We start from the raw sequence: 22,786 nt of genomic DNA on the forward strand, positions 1-22,786 counted from the left end.
TATTTTGGATGTAATTCATTTAGATACAGAGTATTTGTAACCTAGGATATTTATTAATAGAAGAAAAATCTTAAAAGGAGAAGAAGTACAGTTTCTCCCAGGAATGTATTTCTACATTGAAATAGCACCAGATGAGACCCGCTTTTTAAAATTATCATCTGTGAATATAATTTTAATAGCTTCCAATAAGTTATTAGGAAAAATTAAAAGCAGAAAAGATGAAGCATCATTATATAAACACAGTAAATATTGTGCTTCCACCTAAGAGAACTTTTAAAAATCGTTTTTGCTGAAAGCTTCTGTTAGCTGAACAGACAGTACTTCTTATGTGAAGTTGATCTGATTCTCTATTGGTATTCTGTTTTATGACTAAGATGACAGGAGTCTAGTAGGTCCACTGCCATGCAACACAAATCTTTTATAACCTGATTATATTTCCCCACTGGAGGCATTTGGTGATAGAGGGCATAATCTTTCATAGAATTTGTGTGAAATTAAATTGTACAGGCATCAGCAAACATCATGTCGTTTGGAAGGAGGGAGCCAGCTGAGTTTGCTGTCCCGCAGCAGCGTGAACAGGCGCAGATGGGCTGGGTCCTCACTGAAAGGCAGCACCAACTGAGCAGAAAGTTAAACCCTTCATTCGGCACCACTGTAATTTGATGGGCAGGAGATTCACAGTTCACTGGATCTGTGCACTCCGTCCAAACGCGAGCGTCTTGTTTCTAAGGAGGATTGTCACGAGTTACTCCGAAGTTAACTGAAGAAACGTTTGACGTCCTGTTCGGGTCGGGGGAGTGTCCTCTGACACCCTCCACCACACAGGAGGTGAATAATAAAAAGTTATCACTTCAGTGGTGCCGTGAAACCTCTTCAACACGGCTGGGGCTGAGGAGAGCCAGGCACAGACATAAGCCCTAAATGAGGACTTGCTTTGAGAGAGCAGGATTCCAAGATATGACACGGGGTCCTTTTTCCTCTGAATGCAACTTAGGATTGTATTTTAAGAGAGCAGAATTCTAAGATGTGACTTGGAGTCGTTTTTCCTCTGAATGCAACTTAGGATTGTGTTTGGTTGTTATTATCCACAAAACTGGACTGTCTAAACTGAGACTATTGAAAGCAGGATTAATTTATGGTATTAAGGGAAGGTTCTTAAAAATTTTTTCCTGCTTTTAGCTTTATACAATTTTATGTACAACAGTATTTAAAGAAAGCTGAAAGCAGTTGTAAGTATACCATTTCATTTTGTTCTTTAACTGACTCTGCTTTTAGAAGTCATGAATAAATAGGGGTTAATGACGTAGCAAATCAGTGCCGTTGTTGAAATGAATACAGTAAAAACAAATTATCAGATTTTTAAGTAGTATAGTGAATATTTTGGTGTATTTGACAAGCTGGGTGTATTGAAGCGCTTCATAGTACTAGGCTTAAAAAAAAAACTCATTAATCAGTGCTTTCTAGGAGATAATTAGAATCAAATGAGGCTACTTATTTCTAGCGACTTCGCTTATAAAAATCATATATGTTAATAATTCCATGTTAACTAGATCTCTTTGCTCCATCTTTAATTATGTGGCGTTTCATATTCTAAAGATGCAGTCTCAAGCTGGTGGAAGCAATGCTGGTTCAACTCCACCAAGAAAAGCCCAATCTTCAGCTCCCAAAGTTAGGAAAAGTGTCAGCAGTCGAATCCACGAAGCCGTGAAAGCCATCGTGCTGTGTCACAATGTGACCCCTGTGTATGAGTCTCGGGCCGGCGTTACTGGGGAGACTGAGTTCGCAGAGGCTGACCAAGACTTCAGTGATGAGAACCGCACCTACCAGGCTTCCAGCCCCGATGAGGTCAGTCAGAGCACAAAACCGTGGGAGCTTGTGCGTTCCATTTGGACTCAAAAGTCATGGGGATTCATTCTTTCTGGGGTGGGGAATGGAGAGGAGCAGTGTACTGTAGCTTTAAGGTATGTTTTAGCTGTCTGTTGGAAACTGCCCCACTCATTCCGGCATGTAGCCTCTGACGTAGCCTGGGCCTTGCAGATGCAGACGGGCGGCCGGCACGTCTCGGCACATCCCAGAACACCCAGGGCTGGTCACAGGGGACAGCGTAAGAAATGCCAGCGAGGTTTACTGATTCCATAAACTAATTTGTGTCAAAGCTGCATGTTATAAAACTGTTGAAGTTTGGGACTGGGATGGCTACATCATCCAGTTTTTTGGATTCCGTGTCCAAATTGAATCATCAGGTTTCCATATTTACACATATTTTGCCAGATTTTCGATACAGGGCATTTATTTCAAAAGAAAATCAGAATGTAAATTTCCAAAACCTACAGAAATGGTAAGATCTTAAACATGGTAAATTAGTTATTTCTAACTTTACATCATTCTTTGATTTTTAGATCAGTAAAATCGTCATCAAATTTGTTTAATTAATGTCTTAGTATATTTTATATGCAGTTTTATATACACTTTGCCCCTTCAGGGTTCTTGAGATAGCTCCGTAGAGTGATCAAGCCAACCACGGCAGCGCTGTAAACAAACTAGTATCTTCCGATACTTTGTAAACTGTGTCATATACGTAAATAATTGGCGGTGGCGGTACCTTCAGTGAAAATAAAAAGATGAAAATCAGATCTAATGTTTTTAAGAGAGGAGTCTGGTGGTTCTGGTTGACGAGTTTATTACAAAAGAGCGCCATCGTCCCCCCATAATGGAATAGAATCTCAGCCAAGAGACAAGACGCAACTTCACACCCACCAGGATGACAGGAATCAAAAAGACAGACCATAGCAAGTGCTGAGAGGACGCAGAGGAATTGGAACCTTCGTGCATTACGGGTGGGATTGGAACAGGGTGCAGCCACTCTAGAGAACAGTCTGGGTGTTCCTGAAACAATTAAACATGGAATTACCATATGCCCCACAATTCCACTCCTTGGTGTACACCCGAAAGACATGAGAACAAAGACCCGTATGTTAATGTTCACAGCAGTGTTAGAGCCGGGAAGTGGAGGCAGCCCAAATGTCTATCAGCTATCAATCAATCAATAAAATGGGCTCTGTTTGCACACATGGAACATCATCCAATCACAAATGGCAGGAAGGAGCTGCGTCTGTGACGGCGTCAAAGCACCTTTGAAACCTTTTGCTCAGTGAAAGAAGGCAGGTGCAGAAGGCAACCAGCAGACCTATGTGATTTCATTGCCATGACACGTCCAGAGCAGACAGACCCATGGAGACAGCAGAGCAGCAGGTACCAGGGTCTGAGGAGTGATCCGCGGCAGGTAGAAGGTCAGGGACAGAGGAGTGATCTCTAGCAGGTACAAGGTCAGGGGTTGTGGAGTGATCCCTAGCAGATAAAAGGTCAAGGGCTGACGAGTGACCTTCAGCAGGGAGAAGGTTTCTTTTAGGGGGATGAAAATGTTTTAAAATAGATTATCATGTTGGTTACACAACTCTGTGAGTATGCTAAGATCAATTAAATTGTACATTTTAAATGGGTGAATAGTGTCTCCATAAAGCTATTTAAACAAAAGAAGATGCAGAGTGAGTGTAGGTTCCATGACTATTGAATGAGTAGAAAATTAAGATTCTAAACAAAGACAAAACAAATTCATAGGTTAAAAAACTAAAATTTGTATCTTAGAAAGTGTTAGGATACTCGTTCAATTTCTGAGTGTATGGATATGAAAGGTGCTCAATTCTAATTCCACAGACAGTGGAAATATGAGCCTAAAACCCCTCTGTTGCTGATCAGCAGCTGGGCCAGACAGACAGGGAGGCATGTGGAGAAGAGACAGGAAGAAGAGTAGAGAGGCGTGAGAGAGCCTCTTTCTCTGGTGATAATACATCTTGCAGCAGAGACTCAAGTCCTTGCCGTGGAAAGGTGAGAATCGGGACAGACTGTGGCCACCATGAGGAAGTGGAGCTGGCGTATGTGCACCTGATCATGCATAGTACGGTGTTTCCAGCGCTGGGAAGGGCATCGTCATTTTGCTGATTAAAATTAAGTAAGAAGTCAGAATATACAACTATGAGTTTAGAATGTTTGGAAAATTGCCTTATGAGTAATAACTAGAACCGATTTGTAGCCCAAAGAAGACAGAACAGAATAAATGGGTGTTGATAATTGAGGAGGAGCTATGCTGTCTGCAGAGCTGATCAAGGGTGGCAAGCGACTTTTACTTTAAAATTGCCTCGAAGCAGGAGTCTCTTGTCTGGGCTTCTAGAAGGAGAAGAATTCTACCACTTTATGGCTCAGGAAACAACCAGTAATGTCATTCCTCTTTTTTCCATGAGAGTTCGCTGTGACCGTGTCCTGACGAGGCACAGGCTTCCAGGATCGTGGGACTAGATCTTGTGTCCTGAAGGCACTTCTCATGTCTGTGTGCAGATGTGGGAACCACTTTCCTAGGAAGGAAAGATATACATATAAGCAAGTGGTTTTTAAACTTGTCTGTATATCAGGTAGACTTCTAGGGGTTTTCTTCTTTTTTAAAATACTTAACTTTTTATGTATGCACACTAGCACCCCTATTACAGAAATGCTGGACTGGGGCCAGGCATGGTGGCTCATGCCTGTCATCCCAGCACTTTGGGAGGCCGAGGCAGGTGGATCACCTAAGGTCAGAAGTTTGAGGCCAGCCTGGCCAACATGGTGAAACCCCGTCTCTACCAAAAATACCAAAAATTAGCCGGGTGTGGTGGCAGGCTCCTGTAATCCCAGCTACTTGGAAGGCTGGGACAGGAGAATTGCTTGAACCCAGAAGGCTGAGGTTGCAGTGAGCCAAGATGATGCCACTACACTCAAGCCCGGGTGACAGAACAAGACTCAGTCTCAAAAAATATATATATATAAATAAAATAAAAAACAAAAAAGAAATGCTGGGCTGGGGCTGGACATTTCTCCATTTTGAAAATCTAAAAGGTTACACCCCACAATTGAGAACCATTGCATTTTATAAATCTTTCCCTTTGACTTACTTTTAGGACTTGAGGTGAATGATCCATATTCTCAACTTCCCACGTTTAAAAAAACCACTTTCATCGTTTTGGCTACTTTTTCACCATCCTTTAGGTTCTTACATGGCTAATGACATGTCAATTACTAAATTGGTATAGTTTGGTTAGAGTAAGTTAGTATCTTGACTAAACAACAAAAAGAAAAATGCCTGTGTAACTAAAGTTTGATAAACTAGGGTGAATGTGAGGATGTGAGGCCCTCCTCCACCAATGTTTTAAATTTTTTGTACACTTTTTGTGGTGGTGACTCTTAGTGGGCTCAGCTGAAGCTGTCCGGGGGACAGATATAAACATCCCCTGATACAGTGACCTCAGGAAGAAGAAAGCCTAAATGCGCCAGCAGATTTATGGTATTTGACAAAGTATAAGCCATGGGTAGACTTTTCGGAAAACAAGCTTACTTATTTAAAGCTTTAGTTACACAGGCATTTTTCTTTTTGTTGTTTAGTCAAGATACTAACTTACTCTAAACAAACTATACCAGTTTAGTAATTATGACACATCATTAGCCATGTAAGAACCTAAAGGATGGTGAAAAAGTAGCCAAAACGATGAAAGTGGTTTTTATAAACATGGGAAGTTGAGAACATGGATCACTTATCTCCCCTCAGACTCTGCGGATCACAGGTTGGCTTTCCATCTCTCTCCACACTCCTGCCGCCTTCCTGTCTCTAGATAAGTGTCAGTGATGCCACTGTGATGGCACGGCCCTGCATCACAGCCAGTACACGTTCCTCTGTCACCACGCGGTCACCGTCACCGGAGCTTCTGTGTTTCACCGAGCCTTTCGTGAGAATCTGTCCCCGGTGTGACCGGGCACACTTACATGCAGCCATGCAGCCTTCCCTCGTGTCAGGCTTTTGCTGTCAAACACGTAATGCCTTCTGTTCCCAAGACCTCTCTGAGTAACTCCGTGTGCCTGCCGCCTTCCCTCTAGTGATCCCCATGCACAGTGTTCAGATCGGTCTGCTCACGCGCCTTCGCAAGGTGCTGTTCTTGGCTTCCCTGCTTGGATTCGACCACTGCCCCATCCAGATACTCTTCCGGACACATCAGTAATTCATGATGGTGGGTACATGTGGATTGAGTGGTGCCTTCTGTGGACTGGCATAAAGGGATCATTTAGTTTTTCCTGAATGCAGTTATATTACTACTTGAAATTTCTGTAGTTACTCCATTACTTTTATAATTGTTCAAAGCATTTTGTTCAATAAAGCTGTGCCAAGTTTGTGTGCAGGTGCGTCCCAGCACTCGCCCGTTTGCTCCTTCTGTGCTCGTCCCTAGCTTGACATCCCTTGGCTGCCCTCACCCCTGGCCGGGGGTCCCCAGCTGCCCATTGGCTCGCAGGATTCCCATGTGTCTTCTGGGTGGGTATCTCTCTCCGTGTGTATTGCAGGTTTTGCGCAGCAGGCTTTATCTTCCTTACGCCACATCCGCCTTCTTTTCAGGGGCTCACAAGCGTCGCCTGCTGAGCGAACCTTGACTGTGTGGAAAGACGTTGCGGGGAGCTACTGGTCAAGGCGGAGGAGGGGAATAAAACACATCTATAGGAATATTGGTCCTTAAAGCCATATTATTGGAAGTTTAAGTAGGAGCTGGTTTCCTATCGTTTAGCAAGGCCGTGTCCCAACGTTTAGATGATATTTGCCTTTTTGGTACAAATGTGACATTATGATGAAGAACTTAAGTTCCTTCCGGTGAATCACATTGTCACTTCTCTATTTTCAGAAAATAATTGGCAAAGTCCGTGAAAATTGGGATCAGTTGAAGTATTAGATTTCTGAAAAGCTCCAGAATACAATGTCATCATCGTACAGAGTTTTTCAGCTTTGAGGAAATGTGGAAACCCGAGCTCCACTCCTCCTCCTCCCTGCCAGCATGCCACTGCCTGCCCCGTTCTGTCAGTGGGCACGGTCGTTAAGCTTCCTTTAGTCGTCAGCCCTGTTGTAGCCCATAGATTGTGTTGACTGATAGATACGTAAAATCTCTGTAGCTAAACTCAGAACCACTTTCGCAATTAGGATGTGTGTATGTGTCAGATCTATTTATTTAGTAATAGAAAATCTGAGCGAAGAGGCATAAGCAAATCTGGGCATCTCGACCGACACGATGATGAGTTGAGACTTGTAAGGTTTATCAGTTGCTGTCTTTTTAGCATTCTAGTGTGGGCTGTGAGACAAACACAGGTCACAAGCAACTGCTCTGTAGGAGGAAGCAAGCCCCTGTTATTCCTACCAAGAAAGCGTTGAATGCATTGTTTTTTCTGTTATGGCATTCTGCAAATTCTCAAATATGTCATGTGATTATGCATTGAAAAACAAGTGTTTTTCTATCATAAGTCTGAGAAACCTAGACTAGAGATTTTTCCCAAAGAAAATTGTATTTGAAGTTTTAAAAATACTGTATTATATGTTTACCATATTACCTTATTCCACATTTTTTATTCAAAGTATCTGGGATTTTTTATTTTTAAGTTTTAATATAAGTCATAATACTTTTTGAATCTTAAATTGGGAATTCACAATAGAGATTTCATTGACTCCAAGATTATTAAGAATTTAGAGAAATTGTAATATAGACATTGCTAACCTTACAGTTAAGTTTTTTTACTTGTCTAAAATGTCTCTACTTGGGAAATTGGACAATGATTAAAAATAGCAGAACATTAAATAACCTTTTAAAAATCCCTAAAACGTATTTTAAATCTGAAAATGAAACAATAGACTTCATCATAATTTTTAAAGAGCTCTGTTGATACAATGTCTGCAAGTCCCTAAAGCCTCAGGAAAATCATCTGAATGGTTCATTATTTAGCGTATTGAGCTTTGCTGCAGTTAGGTTGACGGATGGTAGCAGTGTTTCCCGATCACCAAAGTACCGTTTTAAAAGCATTTTTTATCGAATAAAGGGCTTAGAATATTGCACCCTGGAGCTTTATTTAGGGAAATGGTTCAATTGATGTTTTCTATTTAACCTCAGCTCTGACCTATCACAACATCTATGGTTAATAAGCAACATTATCATTTGAGAGGCTTAACTAGTTTCATCCACTGTGCACCCGCACCAGCCTCTTAAACCCTGTTTGTGGTGCTGTTATCTCGGTCGTTAGGAAGGATGGAGTTTAGTAAGTAGAGTGCCCTAGTTTTAGTCGCTGATACACAGTTGCTGTTCTTCATGGAAATAAGCAGTCTTTGATTTTCATTTTTCCTAAAGCAGAAACAATCTTTCACCTTACCTACACATGCGCCTAGATGAATCTGTGTTATACAAATAATTGAATTCTGAGAAATTAATTTTAAATCCTTAAAGGTCCTGTGAGGCATAAGCAATTAAACACTTGAAATGTGATGTGTCTTGTGTGGTATGTTTGGTGATACGATACTTGAAGGTGTAGACGTGATGGTGATGTCAAAGTGTAAATAACTGATTTTGTATTCATAATGTGGAACCTACTTATGCTCTCGTCATTGTTTCTTATGATAAGTGATCAATATTTCATTTTCTCTAAGAGTAGGAAGTTCTGCTTGCCTATCACTTGGTCTCCGCAGACTCAGCATAGCAGGCTCCAGCTGAGCAAACGTTAAATGCCCTCTGGAAATTCCCTCACAGAATTAAAATTCAGCTCTGTTTAACTGTTCGGGCATATGTCCAGTGCAGTCACAGAACACTAGCACCGAACTGGTGGCATGAGCCCTCGGAGAAGGACAGAAGCTCGGTGGGCAGAGCCTCCGAGTGCAGAGGGTGTCAGCTCAAGTGACGAAGGCGTGGGGTGGAAGGAACCTTGAAGACCGCTGGCTTCTTTTGGTCCGAACAGAGTGACTATGATTCTCAGTGACTGCTTCTTCCTCTAGACTGGCTGTTTAGTAGTCTCATTCTTTTTCCCTCTGTGGCTGCGTTTTCTCATGTTGGTAAGTTCCATATTTAAATGTTATTTCCGAATGTAGCTGTCATCGCCTGACTCCAGTATTTGTGTGCAAGAATCAGCTAGAATTAATGACAGAGCACAAGTGGGTTATTAATAGTATTGCTTTTGGGTTTACAGAAGTAGGCACTAATGCATGAGGCGTGCTATATTTTTTAATTCATTTTATTGTGTGTGCCTATTGAAGCAAGACTAATTGTGGTGTTTTGTCAATATATTTGTGAGGAGCAAATCATTGTCAGTGACATAGAGCCTTCACTCTGTGACCTTCAGGACCAATAGAGAATAAATACTACATAGCCTGTCTGTGAATATTGATTAGCAGCTTTTTCAGTTGATCAAATTGCATCTTATGTTAATAATTCCACTAAAATATAAAGATGATTATAATCACAATCAAAAATGATGAAATCTCAGTGATTAAATTGTGATGTATAAAGTGCATGGTAAGAAAATGTATATTTGCAGTGTAGCGGGCAGCTGCCTGTGTGAATGGCTAATATGATCAAGGAATTTCTCCCTAACTTTTAAGAATAGTAGCTCAGAAATTTCTGAATAATGGAATTACAGAGAATTATTAATGATAAAAATTGCCCCATAGTTTGTATTCTCTCATATGATATTACTCCTGGCTATGCTACTCTTGGGTCTGTTTCCCAGAGTGGTTATTTAGCACGGAGAAGTGCAAGTGTGTAAACAAATTGCCTGTGGTAGAGATTACTTCAGTGTGTTGCTAAGCAGCCTGTGCATGAGATTCAGCTCAGGTTCCTGCTTACATATATTTTTTTCCATTCACATCTTAATTATTTTTTGCCTTTGTATTGTCAAGAATCACATTATTAGAAATTTCTAACAGCTCAGTATCAGAGAAATAGTCATTTGAAATGTACTAAACCTTTAAATTCTGGTCTTTCTGCATTTCAGAGATTACTTCCTATCATAATGCCAGGCAGCAGTTAATTCCATATTAATATAGAAGCACACAAGGGGTACTTGATAAACGACTCTGCCAGTTTTTTATTGAATGCGGACACAATCGCTTTGAAAGAGAAGATCAAGTGATGGCATCGGAAACACGATTATTAGAGAGCTCCCGACTGAGTAAAGAAAAATCTAATTGACGAATGGCCGGTCGTGCACGTGGAGATTGTGTTCTGTGGTTGCCTGCACCATCCCTAATAGCATCCAAGGAAAATGGGAAAAATGTCCACTGCAACCTTCCACCCGCCACCTGAATGTGAGGACTGCAGCCACGTGTCAGCTGCTGCTGTGGAGACAGATTCTGAGGCGCACACCTGAGAATTTCCATCCACCCCTCAGCAACCTTCTTCCCATGTCTGTCCTGTTGGCAGCTAACGCATTTAGTATACAGTCCGACCAAAGACTGCAATTAATTACCTCAAAGAAGCTGTGGCAAAGAGGGCAGAGATAAAAGTGGTCTCCGTGGGAAACGGAGTAGCTCTTGCAGGGATCCACCTCCCAAATGTGGTCAGCAGTAGCAGTGACCTCAGGACGGCAGCCCCACCACAGCGCAGCCAACATGTCAGAGAGCACCTGGCACCCTCACCAGATGCCCTGTGCATCAAGAGAAAGAAATGAACGTGTGTTAACTTGGCATCAAACTAAATCAGTAAGAAGAACAGAACCAAAGGAAAGTGGAAGGAAGAAAAAGTAAAGGAAAACATAAAAATAATGATTAAGCAATCATTCAAAAGCTGACTGTTTAAAAGGTTAAATGAAATGGGAAGATTATTGGCAAAACACAGTAAATACAAAACAGTGAATGTAAACTAAGTTCACACATATGAAATTATCCATATGTAGGAGTATATAATAAATAGAAAACAGTGAATGTAAACTAAGTTCACACATATGAAATTATCCATATGTAAGAGTGTATAATAAATAGGCTTAAAAGTTTATAAGAGAATATGAAACGCAGATCAAATGCTTATGTTTTCAAAGACAGTAAAATAACTGGTTTCTGGAGAAACAAATTTCAAAATTGACTCCATAAAATCTGAGTAGATGAGAAGAGAAATTTAGAAAAGTCACCCAAAATGGCTTTTGACCAGTTTTATAGGTCAGTTATTTTGAGGCACAGATAAATCACATACTGTAAGAACTTTTCTTGAGCAAGAAAAAGTTAGACAGTTAGTCTAAGAACACAAAAAAGCAGAAGTTCTAAAAGAAAAAAATGATAAATTGAATTTCAGAGAACAATTTATTTTTTTTTGGAAAGACATTTGTTAAGAAAATAAGACAAATTAGAATTTCAACATAAATTTGAAAAAAAGAAAAAAATGAAGACAAGCCACAGACTTGTAGGAAATGTTTGCAGAATACTTACCTGATAAGTGACTAGTATGCTGAATATATAAAGAATTCTCACAACTCAGTAATGAGAAAACATCACCTGAATTTAAACATTGGCAAAAGATTTGAACAACTACATCACCAAAAAGAGATACGAATATTGACTGTAAAATACCATAAAAGTAGTGATTTGTGGGATCTAATATAGAAAAACTATTAAGATACATGGTAATAGCCAAAAGTCAAGAGGTGATTGATGTCAATGGAATTAAATTACTCTGAGGTCCTTTAGAGTACAGGTAAAGGTGCCGATTTACTTAGACTTTGGTAAGTCCAGGATTATGCTGGCAACAGTGGCGTGAGTGCCAAAGAATGGTAAAAGAGCATGCACCTCTCCAGGGTGGTGGAAACGTGGTCATCGTGTGGTAGAACACACACAGGGCTCCTTGGAGAAATGGCTGATTCTAGAACCAAGGCAGGAAATACCCAGGCTGAGCCTGGAGCATCTGGTACTGCCAGAAAGTAAGGAATTGCTCAAAGCCAACAAACAAACAGAAAAAGCTGCCTGCATGGCAGGGGGTGTGTGAGAGGGACACAGAAGCCAACTGGAAAAGCTCCCTGTGGTGAATGCTGGAACAGTATGAGCCGCAAAGTCGGTCGCACTGGATTATAGCCCACAGTATGAAACAAATATGCAGGAGTCCAAACTGATATGAATAAATAAATGAATGGGAGAGAAAGATCTCCCATGCGCAAGAATTCCTGTGCAAATTGTGTAGCTACTGAACCCACAAGTTGGGGAGCATAAGTCCTCCTCCTCTAGATGTGGGCTACACACAAGGACTTCCTCCCAAAGAGCATGGTGTGAAAGGGGGAAAGGAGGAACTGGACGACCTTAGTCAGGTGAGTAAGGTCAGCATCAGCAGTGAAAAGCCGCGTTGCTAGACACAGCCGCCACAGGATGTGTTCGGCAGCACCTCACCTTCACGGTCGCCCTCCCCAGCCCCACAGCCCCAGTCTACTCGTGAGAAAATCACCAGACAAATCAAATTGAGCGATGTTTTACAAAATACCCGACCAGTACGTCTCAAAACTGTCGAGGTCATCAAAAACTGGGCAGGGCCAAGCAACTGTAACAGCCGAGAGAAGACGAGAGAAAGCCGAGAGAAAACTAAATGTGACGTCCCGGATGGGACCTAGGACAAGACAAAGGACTTCAGGTAGGAACGAAGGCCGTCCAAATCAAGTACGGATTTAAGCTTTTAAAAATGGAACCTGCTGCTTGCTCAGATTGTATTGACAACTTGAAGAAACACTGTATATATGCACCTTTCAGAAAATTACCAAATAAAAGTTCAGATATGTTTAAGTGCTTTGTGCTTTTTTGTGATTATTTTACAATAGTGGTTTAACCAGTTTCTTCTTTGTGATGTTTGGCCTTTAGTATTTATCTTGTAATTGTATGGAAGACACAGGGTCACTGCAGACGGTAGCACAGCTTCAGATCTAGATCACCCAGTCATATTTCCTCTGCAGAACGAGGTGACAGCTCCAGGTGGTATGGTCTTCCTTTAACTTGTGTCCTTGTGAAATTGGAAAAATGTTAAAAATGTTAGGGAAGAAAAGTGCTTTTCTAGGCACAGGGTCATCATGACCAGCTGTGTGGTAATCTGGTGAGTGCCAGCATCGCAGCCTCCCATTTCACTCACACCTGGTTGTGCCTTCACTGGAGGGTCTTGGATGTTCTGGGACCTGCAGTGGAAGGCAGCAAGGAAGGGCTTCTCTGCTTCACTTTCAGGAAAGTTGGAGACCCATGTCAGACACTAAAGATAAAGGTTGAGGAACAAACATTTTAGCACTGTTAAATATTGTCTCTTGTTAAAGACATGTAAGCTGACTTCCAGAAGTGCTTCAATAAGAAAATAAATGTCCTTGTATATGTAGAGTGTTTGAAATGTGAGTGAATAAGGAGGGAAGAGTTAACAGTTTGGGAGGGGGCCCCCGCCTCTCCTGGCTAATGGAAGTGAATCGAGAGGGAACACTGAACGGTTCCATGGGGGTCTCTGCTTCACTGGCTTGCGCTGTCCTCCTCATTGTTTCCTTCCCTACCTCTCTCCGCTTAACAAGACAAGTCCTGCAGCTGGAATCACTGTCCTCAGTGTCCCACATTGATAGCACAAAAAGATTTAAGGAAACCGGCCTGAAGAATATCTGCACCACATTTCCATTTCATTTACTGCCAGAATTCAGTGTCGCGTTCCTCGGGATTCAATTGATTGTAGAGGTGATTCTCCATGTAAATAAGTCTAAAATAAAGTCCTGAAGCAAATATTGCCATGATTTCTGCATCTACAGAGCTTGGCTCACAGGAATACTCTTTGATTTAATTGATTTATTAACCTATTTGCTGCTTTCAGGTGATTTGCATTTTATATGTGAGTAAATGGTTGAGAGGCACACTAGTAACTTCAGGGAGAGAGCGACTCTCTTTCAACTCAGAGCCCAGCTTGCCCTGCAGCAGCCGTGAGCTCACCAGGCTGTCCAGGGCCTGGAGAGTCCTGACACGGATTGCTGAGAATGTGTCCCATTTGTGGTTTTGCCCGTGTCTTCAGAATTCCACTCAGCTTTCCACTTTTAAATCATTTTAAACAGGAGATTTTTAGCTTTAATGTATTCAAGAAATGAGTCTAAATTGGTGAGCACAGTGCACCTGGACCTGTGTGGGGTACTGAGGTTCTGGGAGGGAAGGAGCCTGGACCTGGGAGTGCTGGTCCCTGGAACGCAGCGGAGGCGCAGTGTGAGTATGTCCTCTGCCGAGGAAGGGGAGGGGCACACGGTGCTCTGATCAGGTGGTCAGCAGGGCCTTCTGGAGACCTGGAGTTGAGCCGAAACTAAGACCGCAGGGTGGAGAGTTATGGGGAGGGCCTGGCTGCAGGCAACCGGCACTCCACACACCAGGAGCGTGAGAGCCTCGGGGCCGGGCCAGGGGGACAGTCAGAGAATGGGTCTCTGACAAATATGTTTGACACTGAGCTAGCTGCCGTCAGTCTCCATAACTGTGTCTGTTGTTGGAAGCTAATCCCCAGTCTTGCTCGGACAGCTTGATTCTGAAGTTGGGAGTTGTAATGACAGGTTGTCTTTACTGGATCTGCGATCTGCATGTGGGCCCTCTGGTTGGCTGGCCATGCAGAACTCCCACGCACCTGCCCTCATTGCTTGAAAAACCCTGTCCCACTTCCTCGGGATGCTGTGGGTTTTACATTGGGAGGGAGCTTACATACTAGGAAGCCTTAGGATGCTGTGGGTGTTACGTTGGGAGGGAGCTTACGTACTTTAGGAAAGTGTATATTTTAATCTCTCAAACGTCTTTAGGAAGATAATAGACTCAAACTTATCAATCCTTTGCAATTTTCTTTTAATTTCTACATCTACTGTCCCTAGATGTAAGTTATTTCTAAGAGCGTTCTAAAAAGAACACCATGATTATATTTCAGATGTACAAAGAGAATTCGCTAGGCTGCCTTCACCTAGTCAAATCCCCACACTTACCTGCTGCAGAGATGCAGAGCTGGAAATAAGATATGAAAGCGCAAAACCAAAACTGGAGAATCTGCCGTGTCCGTGGGAACCAGCGGTTCCTTTGATGTATCCTCAGTAAGGAGGACCAGGTCTGCGTGAAGTACGGAGTACTTAGGTGTGAATTCAGGAGCAAAGATTCTAAAAGTACTGCATATCCTCACTGAAATTATTTTTCTTGTAGTTATTTTGTCCAGCAAATACATACATATGTGTGTGTTTGTGTGTGTGTGTGTGTGTGTGTGTGTGTGTGTGTGTGTTTTGAGACGGAGTCTCGCTCTGTTGCCCACGCTGGAGTGCAGTAGTGCGATCTCAGCTCACTGCAACCTCTGCCTCCTGGGTTCAAGCTATTCTCCTGCCTCAGCTCCCAGAGTAGCTGGGATTATAGGCATGTGCCATCACGCCGGGCTGTGTTTCATTTTATATTATCAAAATTCGGTCCAACAATAGGCAAGTTACATTGGAACAGTAATTCAAGCATCTATATCTTACGAAAAATGTGGATATTCTTTTTTTTCTGGTTAGCATTATATAGAGTTAATCCTCAAGGTGATTACAAATTAAAAACAATTAGATAGAATACTGGGCTAGGTATAAGAAGTTAAACTGATTTTTGTTATAAGTTGCTGTTTGCTCAAATGGATTGTGAAACCGAGCATAAACTAAATAATAAACAGATGTGAGTCACCAAATATAGAAAGCTCAGTCCTGACTGCAGTGGGGCACCAATGAGATGACAGGGTGTTCACGGAAAGATGCAATTTACAGGTCAAAATGTAATCGTAACCTTTCACTGTGTGAATTGGAAATTAGCCTTGGGAGCGTTGGCATCATTTACAGCTTGTGGAGAAGAAGTTTTATTGGAAGAAGCAATGGTAGAGCTACACCCTCACTTCCCACTGGAGATGGCAATGCCCAGGTGCCGCCTCCCTCCCTTACGATGGGTCCCTGCTGAGCCCCGTGTGCCTTTTTTGGTAATGTGGAGCGTATCACTGATGCCCTCAATTACGGGACTGCATCATCCCCAGCACAATTTTAGACTCTCTGTGTACTTAGTAACATGCGGGAAAGTCAGAGAGAGAGTTCTAATTCAAGCCCTGTGGGTGACACGCTATTGAACATTTAACACAGGCATGGGGTTCTGGAGTTGTAGCGTCCGTAGAATGGCAGCGCCGCCCGACCTCTAACCCAACGTCAGAATTGCGACAGCGAGGGTTGACATCTGCCACCGTTGCTGCACAGCACACCACCCCAAATGTGGGGCACAGAACCATTCCAACATTCTCCCGGGTGCATCCTCGGGGCACAGTCAGGCAGCTCCCATCAGTAGGAGAGGGTTCCTACCCTGATTCCACCCCAGGCAGGGGCGATGGGGCCAAGTGGATTCCGTCCTGGCCGCACCAGCACTTCCTCAGTGAGTATGCCCTTTCCTGATTTCCAACAAAGCATGACAATTACAAGCAAAGAATTTCCAGACAGCAGTTTCCCACAGTATTTGGCATACATTAGGCATTGAATTTGCTCCTATTTGTATAATTTATCTTCTTACTAAGACACTTAAGCAAAAAGACCAAAGTCAAAATTTGCTAATTCCATTTATTTTCAGCAAAAGGAAGATGTATCAATCATGTTTGAGAGTGGGAAGCTTCAGGTTTATAAAGGTGAAATGCTAGGTGCCTCCCAGAGCAGAACGTTCTCAACGTTCAGGCCAGGGTCGGACAGGCCTGAAATATGGTGGAGATTTGGGGATTTTGATTTAGTCTTGCTTTATGTTTTATGTTTTCTGTTAAGTTTTTAAATTTTAAATTATTATGGGTACATAGTAGTACATACTTATGGGGTACATGTGATATTTGGTACAAGCATACAATATGCAATGATCAAATCAGGGTAATTGGGATGCCCATCGCCTCCAGCATTTGTCATTGCTTTGTGTTGGTCCGATTCCCGTTCCTTTCTTAGTTATTGTAAAATATGCACTAAATTCTTGTCAGTTAAGGTCACCCTGTCGTGCTACCGAGTGCTGGATCTTCTTCCTTCTATCCGACTGTATTTTTGTACCCATTCACCAGCCCCCTTTGTTACCCCTATCCCTGATATCCCCGATAGCCTTCCTGGACTCTGGTAACCATCATGCTACTCTCTATCTTTGGGAGTTCAACCTTTTTTTCTTAGCTCCCACATAAGAGTGAGAAGACCCAACGTTTGTCTCTCTGTGCCCAGCTGATTTCACTTAGCGTAACGTGCCCCTGTTCCATTCACACTGTTGTAGATGAAAGGGTCTCATTCTTTAGTGATGGCTGAATAGTATTCCACTGTGTATACACCACGTGTTCTTCATCCGTGCATCCAGTGAGGGACACTGCGGTTGATTCCATAACGTGGCTACCGTGAACAGCGCCGCAGTACACGTGAGGGTGCCGAGACCTCTTCAGTGTCCTGATTTCCTTTCTTTGGGGAATATTCCCAGCAGTGGGATTGTGGATTATATGGTGGCTTTGTATTTAGATTCGGGGGTAACCTCCATGCTGCTCTCCAGAGGGCTGCACGAATTTATATCCCCAACAACAGTGCTCCCTTTTCCCCACCTCCTCCCTTGCCAGCATTTGTGATTGCTGTCTTTTGAGTAGAAGCCGTTTTAACTGGGGTGAGGTGATATGTCATTGTAATTTTTATTTGCGTGTCTCTGATGATTAAAGGATATTGAGCATGTTTTCGTGTACCTGTTGGCCATTTGTGTGTCTTCTTTTGAGAGATGTCTGTTGAGATCTTTTGCCCATATTTTAATTGAATTACTCAGTTTTTTCCGATTAAATCGTTTGAGAATCTATAATAATCTTATAGATTCTGCTCATTAATCTCTTGTCAGTGGGTAGTTGGCAAATATTTTCTCCCATTCTCTGGGTTGTCTTTTCACTTCGTTGATTATTTTCTTTGCTGTGCAGTAGCTTTTTAGCCCAATGTGATCCTGTTTGTCCCTTTTTGCTTTGGTTGCCTGTGCTTTTGAGGTCTTACTCAAGAAGTCTTTGCCCAGACCAAAATGCCCTGGAGTGTGCCAACCTATTAGGCCCATTTCCAAATTTGATTAGTGGTTTTAGATACCAAGCAGGTGTTTCCCATATAAGGGCGTCTTTTAATTTTTCAGTCCACCCACAGATACAGTTGCAAGCAGAAAGGGTTGAGGTCTGACTCACTCCTGGGGTGTAATTCTTCAGCCAGCGCTATGGGCTGAGACCGGACCCTGCCCCGCGTCCCACTACCTGGAGGACCAACAGGTGCTGACCAGGCACCCAGCAAATTGCACTGGCCCTTACCTGCAGGGTTAATTAATAAGAGGGAAGGCTGCTTTTCCCTTAAATATGGAAATGAGTTGCCTCACTTCAGAGTGTTGCTTATAGAAAAATAGTAATTCTATACCATTAAGTCTTCCTAGTTGCTAATCTAATATGTAACATTTTGCTGTCCCTGAATTTGTAAATAGTTAACTGTATGGTCTTATTTGTTTAAATGAAATTTGTATTTCTAGATGATAAATTTGGGCTGAGGAGAAATTCCAACACTGTACATAGTCATTCCTCCTTCAGAAAGCAGGTTTTGAAGTGTGTTCAGCAGCTGGGGCTGTGGAGTAAACCAGTGGGGCTGGAGAGCCATGTGGGGAAAATGAAGGCCATGACTGAGGTCAGACCCGGTCCCTGCTGGAAAAGGGAACCCACAGCTCCTGCGCCCCTGAAGCCCTGAGCCCCTCTCCCAGGTTCTGGGAAGGAGGGACCCCAGATGCCGGAAGGCACAGGTTATTCGTGTGACGCGTTCTCTCCTCCCCAGTCTAGAGCGGAACTAGTTGATAGTATGCTTGGAAATAGAAAATGGCGCCTCGGATCACTTCTGCTCTCTGGGATGCAGATGAAGAACTTGAGTTGAGAAAAGGTATTTGACTCTCCCATCTCTTATGCCTTTTCTGTAGAAGTGCACATTGGATTTTGTAACTGAAATGACTGCAAATTGTAGGACAGTAGTTATAATTTCCCTCTCAATACTGCTTTTCCAGAATCATTCTATTCCATGTATCACAAGCTCACTTTACTTTGTAAACTTCTTAAAGTATCAGAAATTTATAAAAGGTAAATGCTGATAGATTCAGTACACATCATTTAAAACTGTGTAAATATGTGTGTTGGCCTGTTTGTCTATTTATTTCCTTAACTAGAGCCTAAAAAATGTTTGGTAAGTCACCTGAGGTCACATGATAGGGAAGGAGCAGGGGCTTTTGCACTGCGGTCCTCTCAAAAGCATGCCTGTGGGGCTGGATCAGTGGCAGTGGCACCTGGGCAGCCCTGAAAAGGAGGGACAGGTGCCTGTCACCTCCACGCAGCATGGGTGACATCATCGCGATCCCTGGCTTTGCTCCCAGCACTCCCCACTTGCACACAGCGTCTCCAGAGCCAGAAGAGACATGGTGTTAGGGTGTCATCTCTGCACGCTCCCTCCCCTCACATGGTGTTAGGGTGTCATCTCTGCACACTCCCTCCCCTCACATGGTGTTAGGGTGTCACCTCTGCACACTCCCTCCCCACACATCGTGTTAGGGTGTCACCTCTGCACACTCCCTCCCCACACATCGTGTTAGGGTGTCATCTCTGCACGCTCCCTCCCCACACATGGTGTTAGGGTGTCATCTCTGCACGCTCCCTCCCCACACATGGTGTTAGGGTGTCATCTCTGCACGCTCCCTCCCCACACATGGTGTTAGGGTGTCATCCCTGCACGCTCCCTCCCCTCACATGGTGTTAGGGTGTCACCTCTGCACGCTCCCTCCCCACACATCGTGTTAGGGTGTCACCTCTGCACACTCCCTCCCCACACATGGTGTTAGGGTGTCACCTCTGCACACTGCTTCCCCTCACATCGTGTTAGGGTGTCACCTCTGCACACTCCCTCCCCACACATCGTGTTAGGGTGTCACCTCTGCACACTCCCTCCCCACACATCGTGTTAGGGTGTCACCTCTGCACACTGCTTCCCCTCACATCATGTTAGGGTGTCACCTCTGCACACTCCCCACACATGGTGTTAGGGTGTCATCTCTGCACACTCCCTCCCTCACATGGTGTTAGGGTGTCACCTCTGCACACTCCCTCCCCACACATCGTGTTAGGGTGTCACCTCTGCACGCTCCCTCCCCACACATCATGTTAGGGTGTCACCTCTGCACACTGCTTCCCCACACATCGTGTTAGGGTGTCACCTCTGCACACTGCTTCCCCTCACATGGTGTTAGGGTGTTTTCCGTTATCTCTGCACGCTCCCTCCCTCACATGGTGTTAGGGTGTCATCTCTGCATGCTCCTTCCCCTCACATGGTGTTAGGGTGTCATCTCTGCACACTCCCCACACATGATGTTAGGGTGTCATCTCTGCACGCTCCCTCCCCACACATGGTGTTAGGGTGTCATCTCTGCACGCTCCCTCCCCACACATGGTGTTAGGGTGTCATCTCTGCACGCTCCCTCCCCACACATGGTGTTAGGGTGTCATCTCTGCACGCTCCCTCCCCACACATGGTGTTAGGGTGTCATCTCTGCACGCTCCCTCCCCACACATGGTGTTAGGGTGTCATCGCTTCACGCTTCCTCCCCCCACAGTGCCCTGCTGTGTCAAGTTCAAAGTGTGAAAAAGAAAGGAAGCAGCTCTTCACCCTCAGACATTGGAAAGTTATGCTGGAGGTATTCTGTGGTCATACGTGTGGGGAATTGCTTAGAAAATCTGATTTTAAAAAAGGTTCCTGGTCTGCCTGTGAGTGCATGTCTGGAGGGCTCCTGTGAGAAAGCGTGAGGATGGAGCCCTGGCGTCCTCCTGGTGGCCTTGCTGTGCTGACTGTCCACCGCGTGCCCTCACACCTCGTTTCTCAAATCCTCGCTGCAGCTCTGAGCAGTGCCTCGGCATGGCTGTTCTGTAGACGAGGACCCTGGGGTTGCAGAGGTGCAGCCATTTGCCCAGGGTTTGTTCCTAACCTGAGCAGCTGGCCACAGAGCCAGAGCTCTGGAGAACTTTGCTGTAGTCTCTCTAAGAGTGTGAACTTATCCTCACAGGAATGTTCAGAAGGCCCTAAGATTGACTTAATATCCTGGACACTAGACAGAATTTAAAATGTTCCTGAAGTGACTTGAGTTCTCAGAACCCAAGATTTTAAAACCATTTGTTTGCTGACAGTGAGGTAGAGGTTAAAACTGAAGGCAAGGACATGCTCATCAGAAGAGGGGCGTGAGAATGAGGTGGTGGTTTGAGAAGAGGCCTCGCCTAGGCCGTGAGGTGCTTCAGCACTGTTGGTGGTGGCAGGCCTGCAGAACAGAGAGGAGACCCCGAAGGAAGCGGCTGTGGTTCTGGGCTGTCCTGCAGTGGTGTGGGACGTTGGAGAGAGCATGCTCTCCATGGTTAGTGTGCTCTCCATGGTTAGCATGTTCTCCGTGGTGAGTGTGCGCTCCATGGTTAGCATGCTCTCCGTGGTTAGCATGTTCTCCGTGGTTAGCATACTCTCCGTGGTTAGTGTGCACTCCATGGTTAGCATGCTCTCCGTGGTTAGCGTGTTCTCCCTGGTTAGTGTGTTCTCCGTGGTTAGCATACTGTCCGTGGTTAGCGTGCTCTCCATGGTTAGCATGCTGTCCTTGGTTAGCGTGCTCTCCGTGGTTAGCATGTTCTCCATGGTTAGCGTGTTCTCTGTGGTTAGCGTGTTCTCCGTGGTTGGCGTGCTCTCTGTGGTTAGCATGTTCTCCGTGGTTGGCGTGCTCTCTGTGGTTGGCGTGTTCTCCTTGGTTGGCGTGCTGTCTGTGGTTGGTGTGCTCTCCGTGGTTAGTGTGCCTTTAGCTGCATAATAGGATTGGTATACCCTATTTATCTAATTAATATCTGGTAGGGAGTTCCTTTTATAAAGACAGACTTTTATCAGAAAACAATACTTTTTGTCATAAAATACTGTTCACAAAATATTAACTCTAAAAATTGCTCTTCCACTTGTGATTGTTAATAAATAATTATCAATAAGAATATGTTCTATTTATGAGTACCTGCCATATGCCAGGGAATCACTCATGTTATTTTGGCCTCAAAACAATTTGGAAGTCATTTTTCCACTTGACAGAAGAGGAGTGTGTTCCCAGCAGAATGACGACCTGGCCACAAAAGTGCCGACTTCCACACTTGGCTTAGAACCCAGGCCTGCTTTCTCCTTGTCTATTTTGTCTCCTTTAAACTTGCAAAGATTACATGTAGACACATTAATAGAGTTAATTACTCACCAGTTTCTCTTATTTTAGAAAAATAAATACTGTAAACATGAGATTCAAACTATTTCCCCTTTCATGGAGTCCATGGAACTGGGGAGGGAGAAACCTTGAAAAGTCGGATCACTTGCTCCCTGCCCCCAGACTGATGGGGTGAGCTGCATTCTCGATTTTAACACCATCTGGCTCTAGGGAGCAGTTAACACAAATTGTAAAGAAAGTCTTTATGATCCATCATGGTCTTTATTTTAAAGAATAATACCGGGCCGGGCGCGGTGGCTCACACCTGTAATCCCAGCACTTTGGGAGGCCGAGGCGGGCGGGTCACGAGGTCAGGAGATCGAGACCATCCTGGCTAACACAGTGAAACCTTATCTCTACTAAAAATACAAAACAAATTAGCCGGGTGTGGTGGCGGGCACCTGTAGTTCCCAGCTACTCAGGAGGCTGAGGCAGGAGAATGGCGTGAACTTGGGAGGCAGAGTTTGCAGTGAGCTGAGACCGTGCCACTGCAGTCCAGCCTGGGTGACAGAGCGAGATTCCGTCTCAAAATAATAATAATAATACCAAGTGACTTTGGTCATATTGCTTAGGATTACTCTAGAACAATGTTATTCAAACGTATATACTTAGCCATGAAAACAAAATGTTCTGAACACCTAAGTTTTTCTGTAGCTG

At 43.9% G+C, this 22,786-nt stretch overlaps 1 protein-coding gene across 9 annotated transcripts in view; it reads left to right on the forward strand.

The window, feature by feature from the left end:
• Nucleotides 1–22,786, forward strand: part of ATP9B (ATPase phospholipid transporting 9B (putative)) — a 302,593-nt gene that overhangs the window by 230,062 nt on the left and 49,745 nt on the right. For all 9 annotated transcript variants that reach the window (XR_004055661.1, XM_030925838.1, XM_030925840.1 and 6 more), the window contains one exon: nt 1,597–1,845. Coding sequence is in view for 8 of the 9 variants with exons in the window: in XM_030925838.1 (XP_030781698.1) it covers nt 1,597–1,845 (249 nt within the window). In the remaining variant the exon portion in view is untranslated. The remainder of the gene's footprint in view (nt 1–1,596; nt 1,846–22,786) is intronic.

Source organism: Rhinopithecus roxellana, chromosome 21 (assembly GCF_007565055.1).
Source record: "Rhinopithecus roxellana isolate Shanxi Qingling chromosome 21, ASM756505v1, whole genome shotgun sequence".
NCBI classification, from domain to species: domain Eukaryota; kingdom Metazoa; phylum Chordata; class Mammalia; order Primates; family Cercopithecidae; genus Rhinopithecus; species Rhinopithecus roxellana.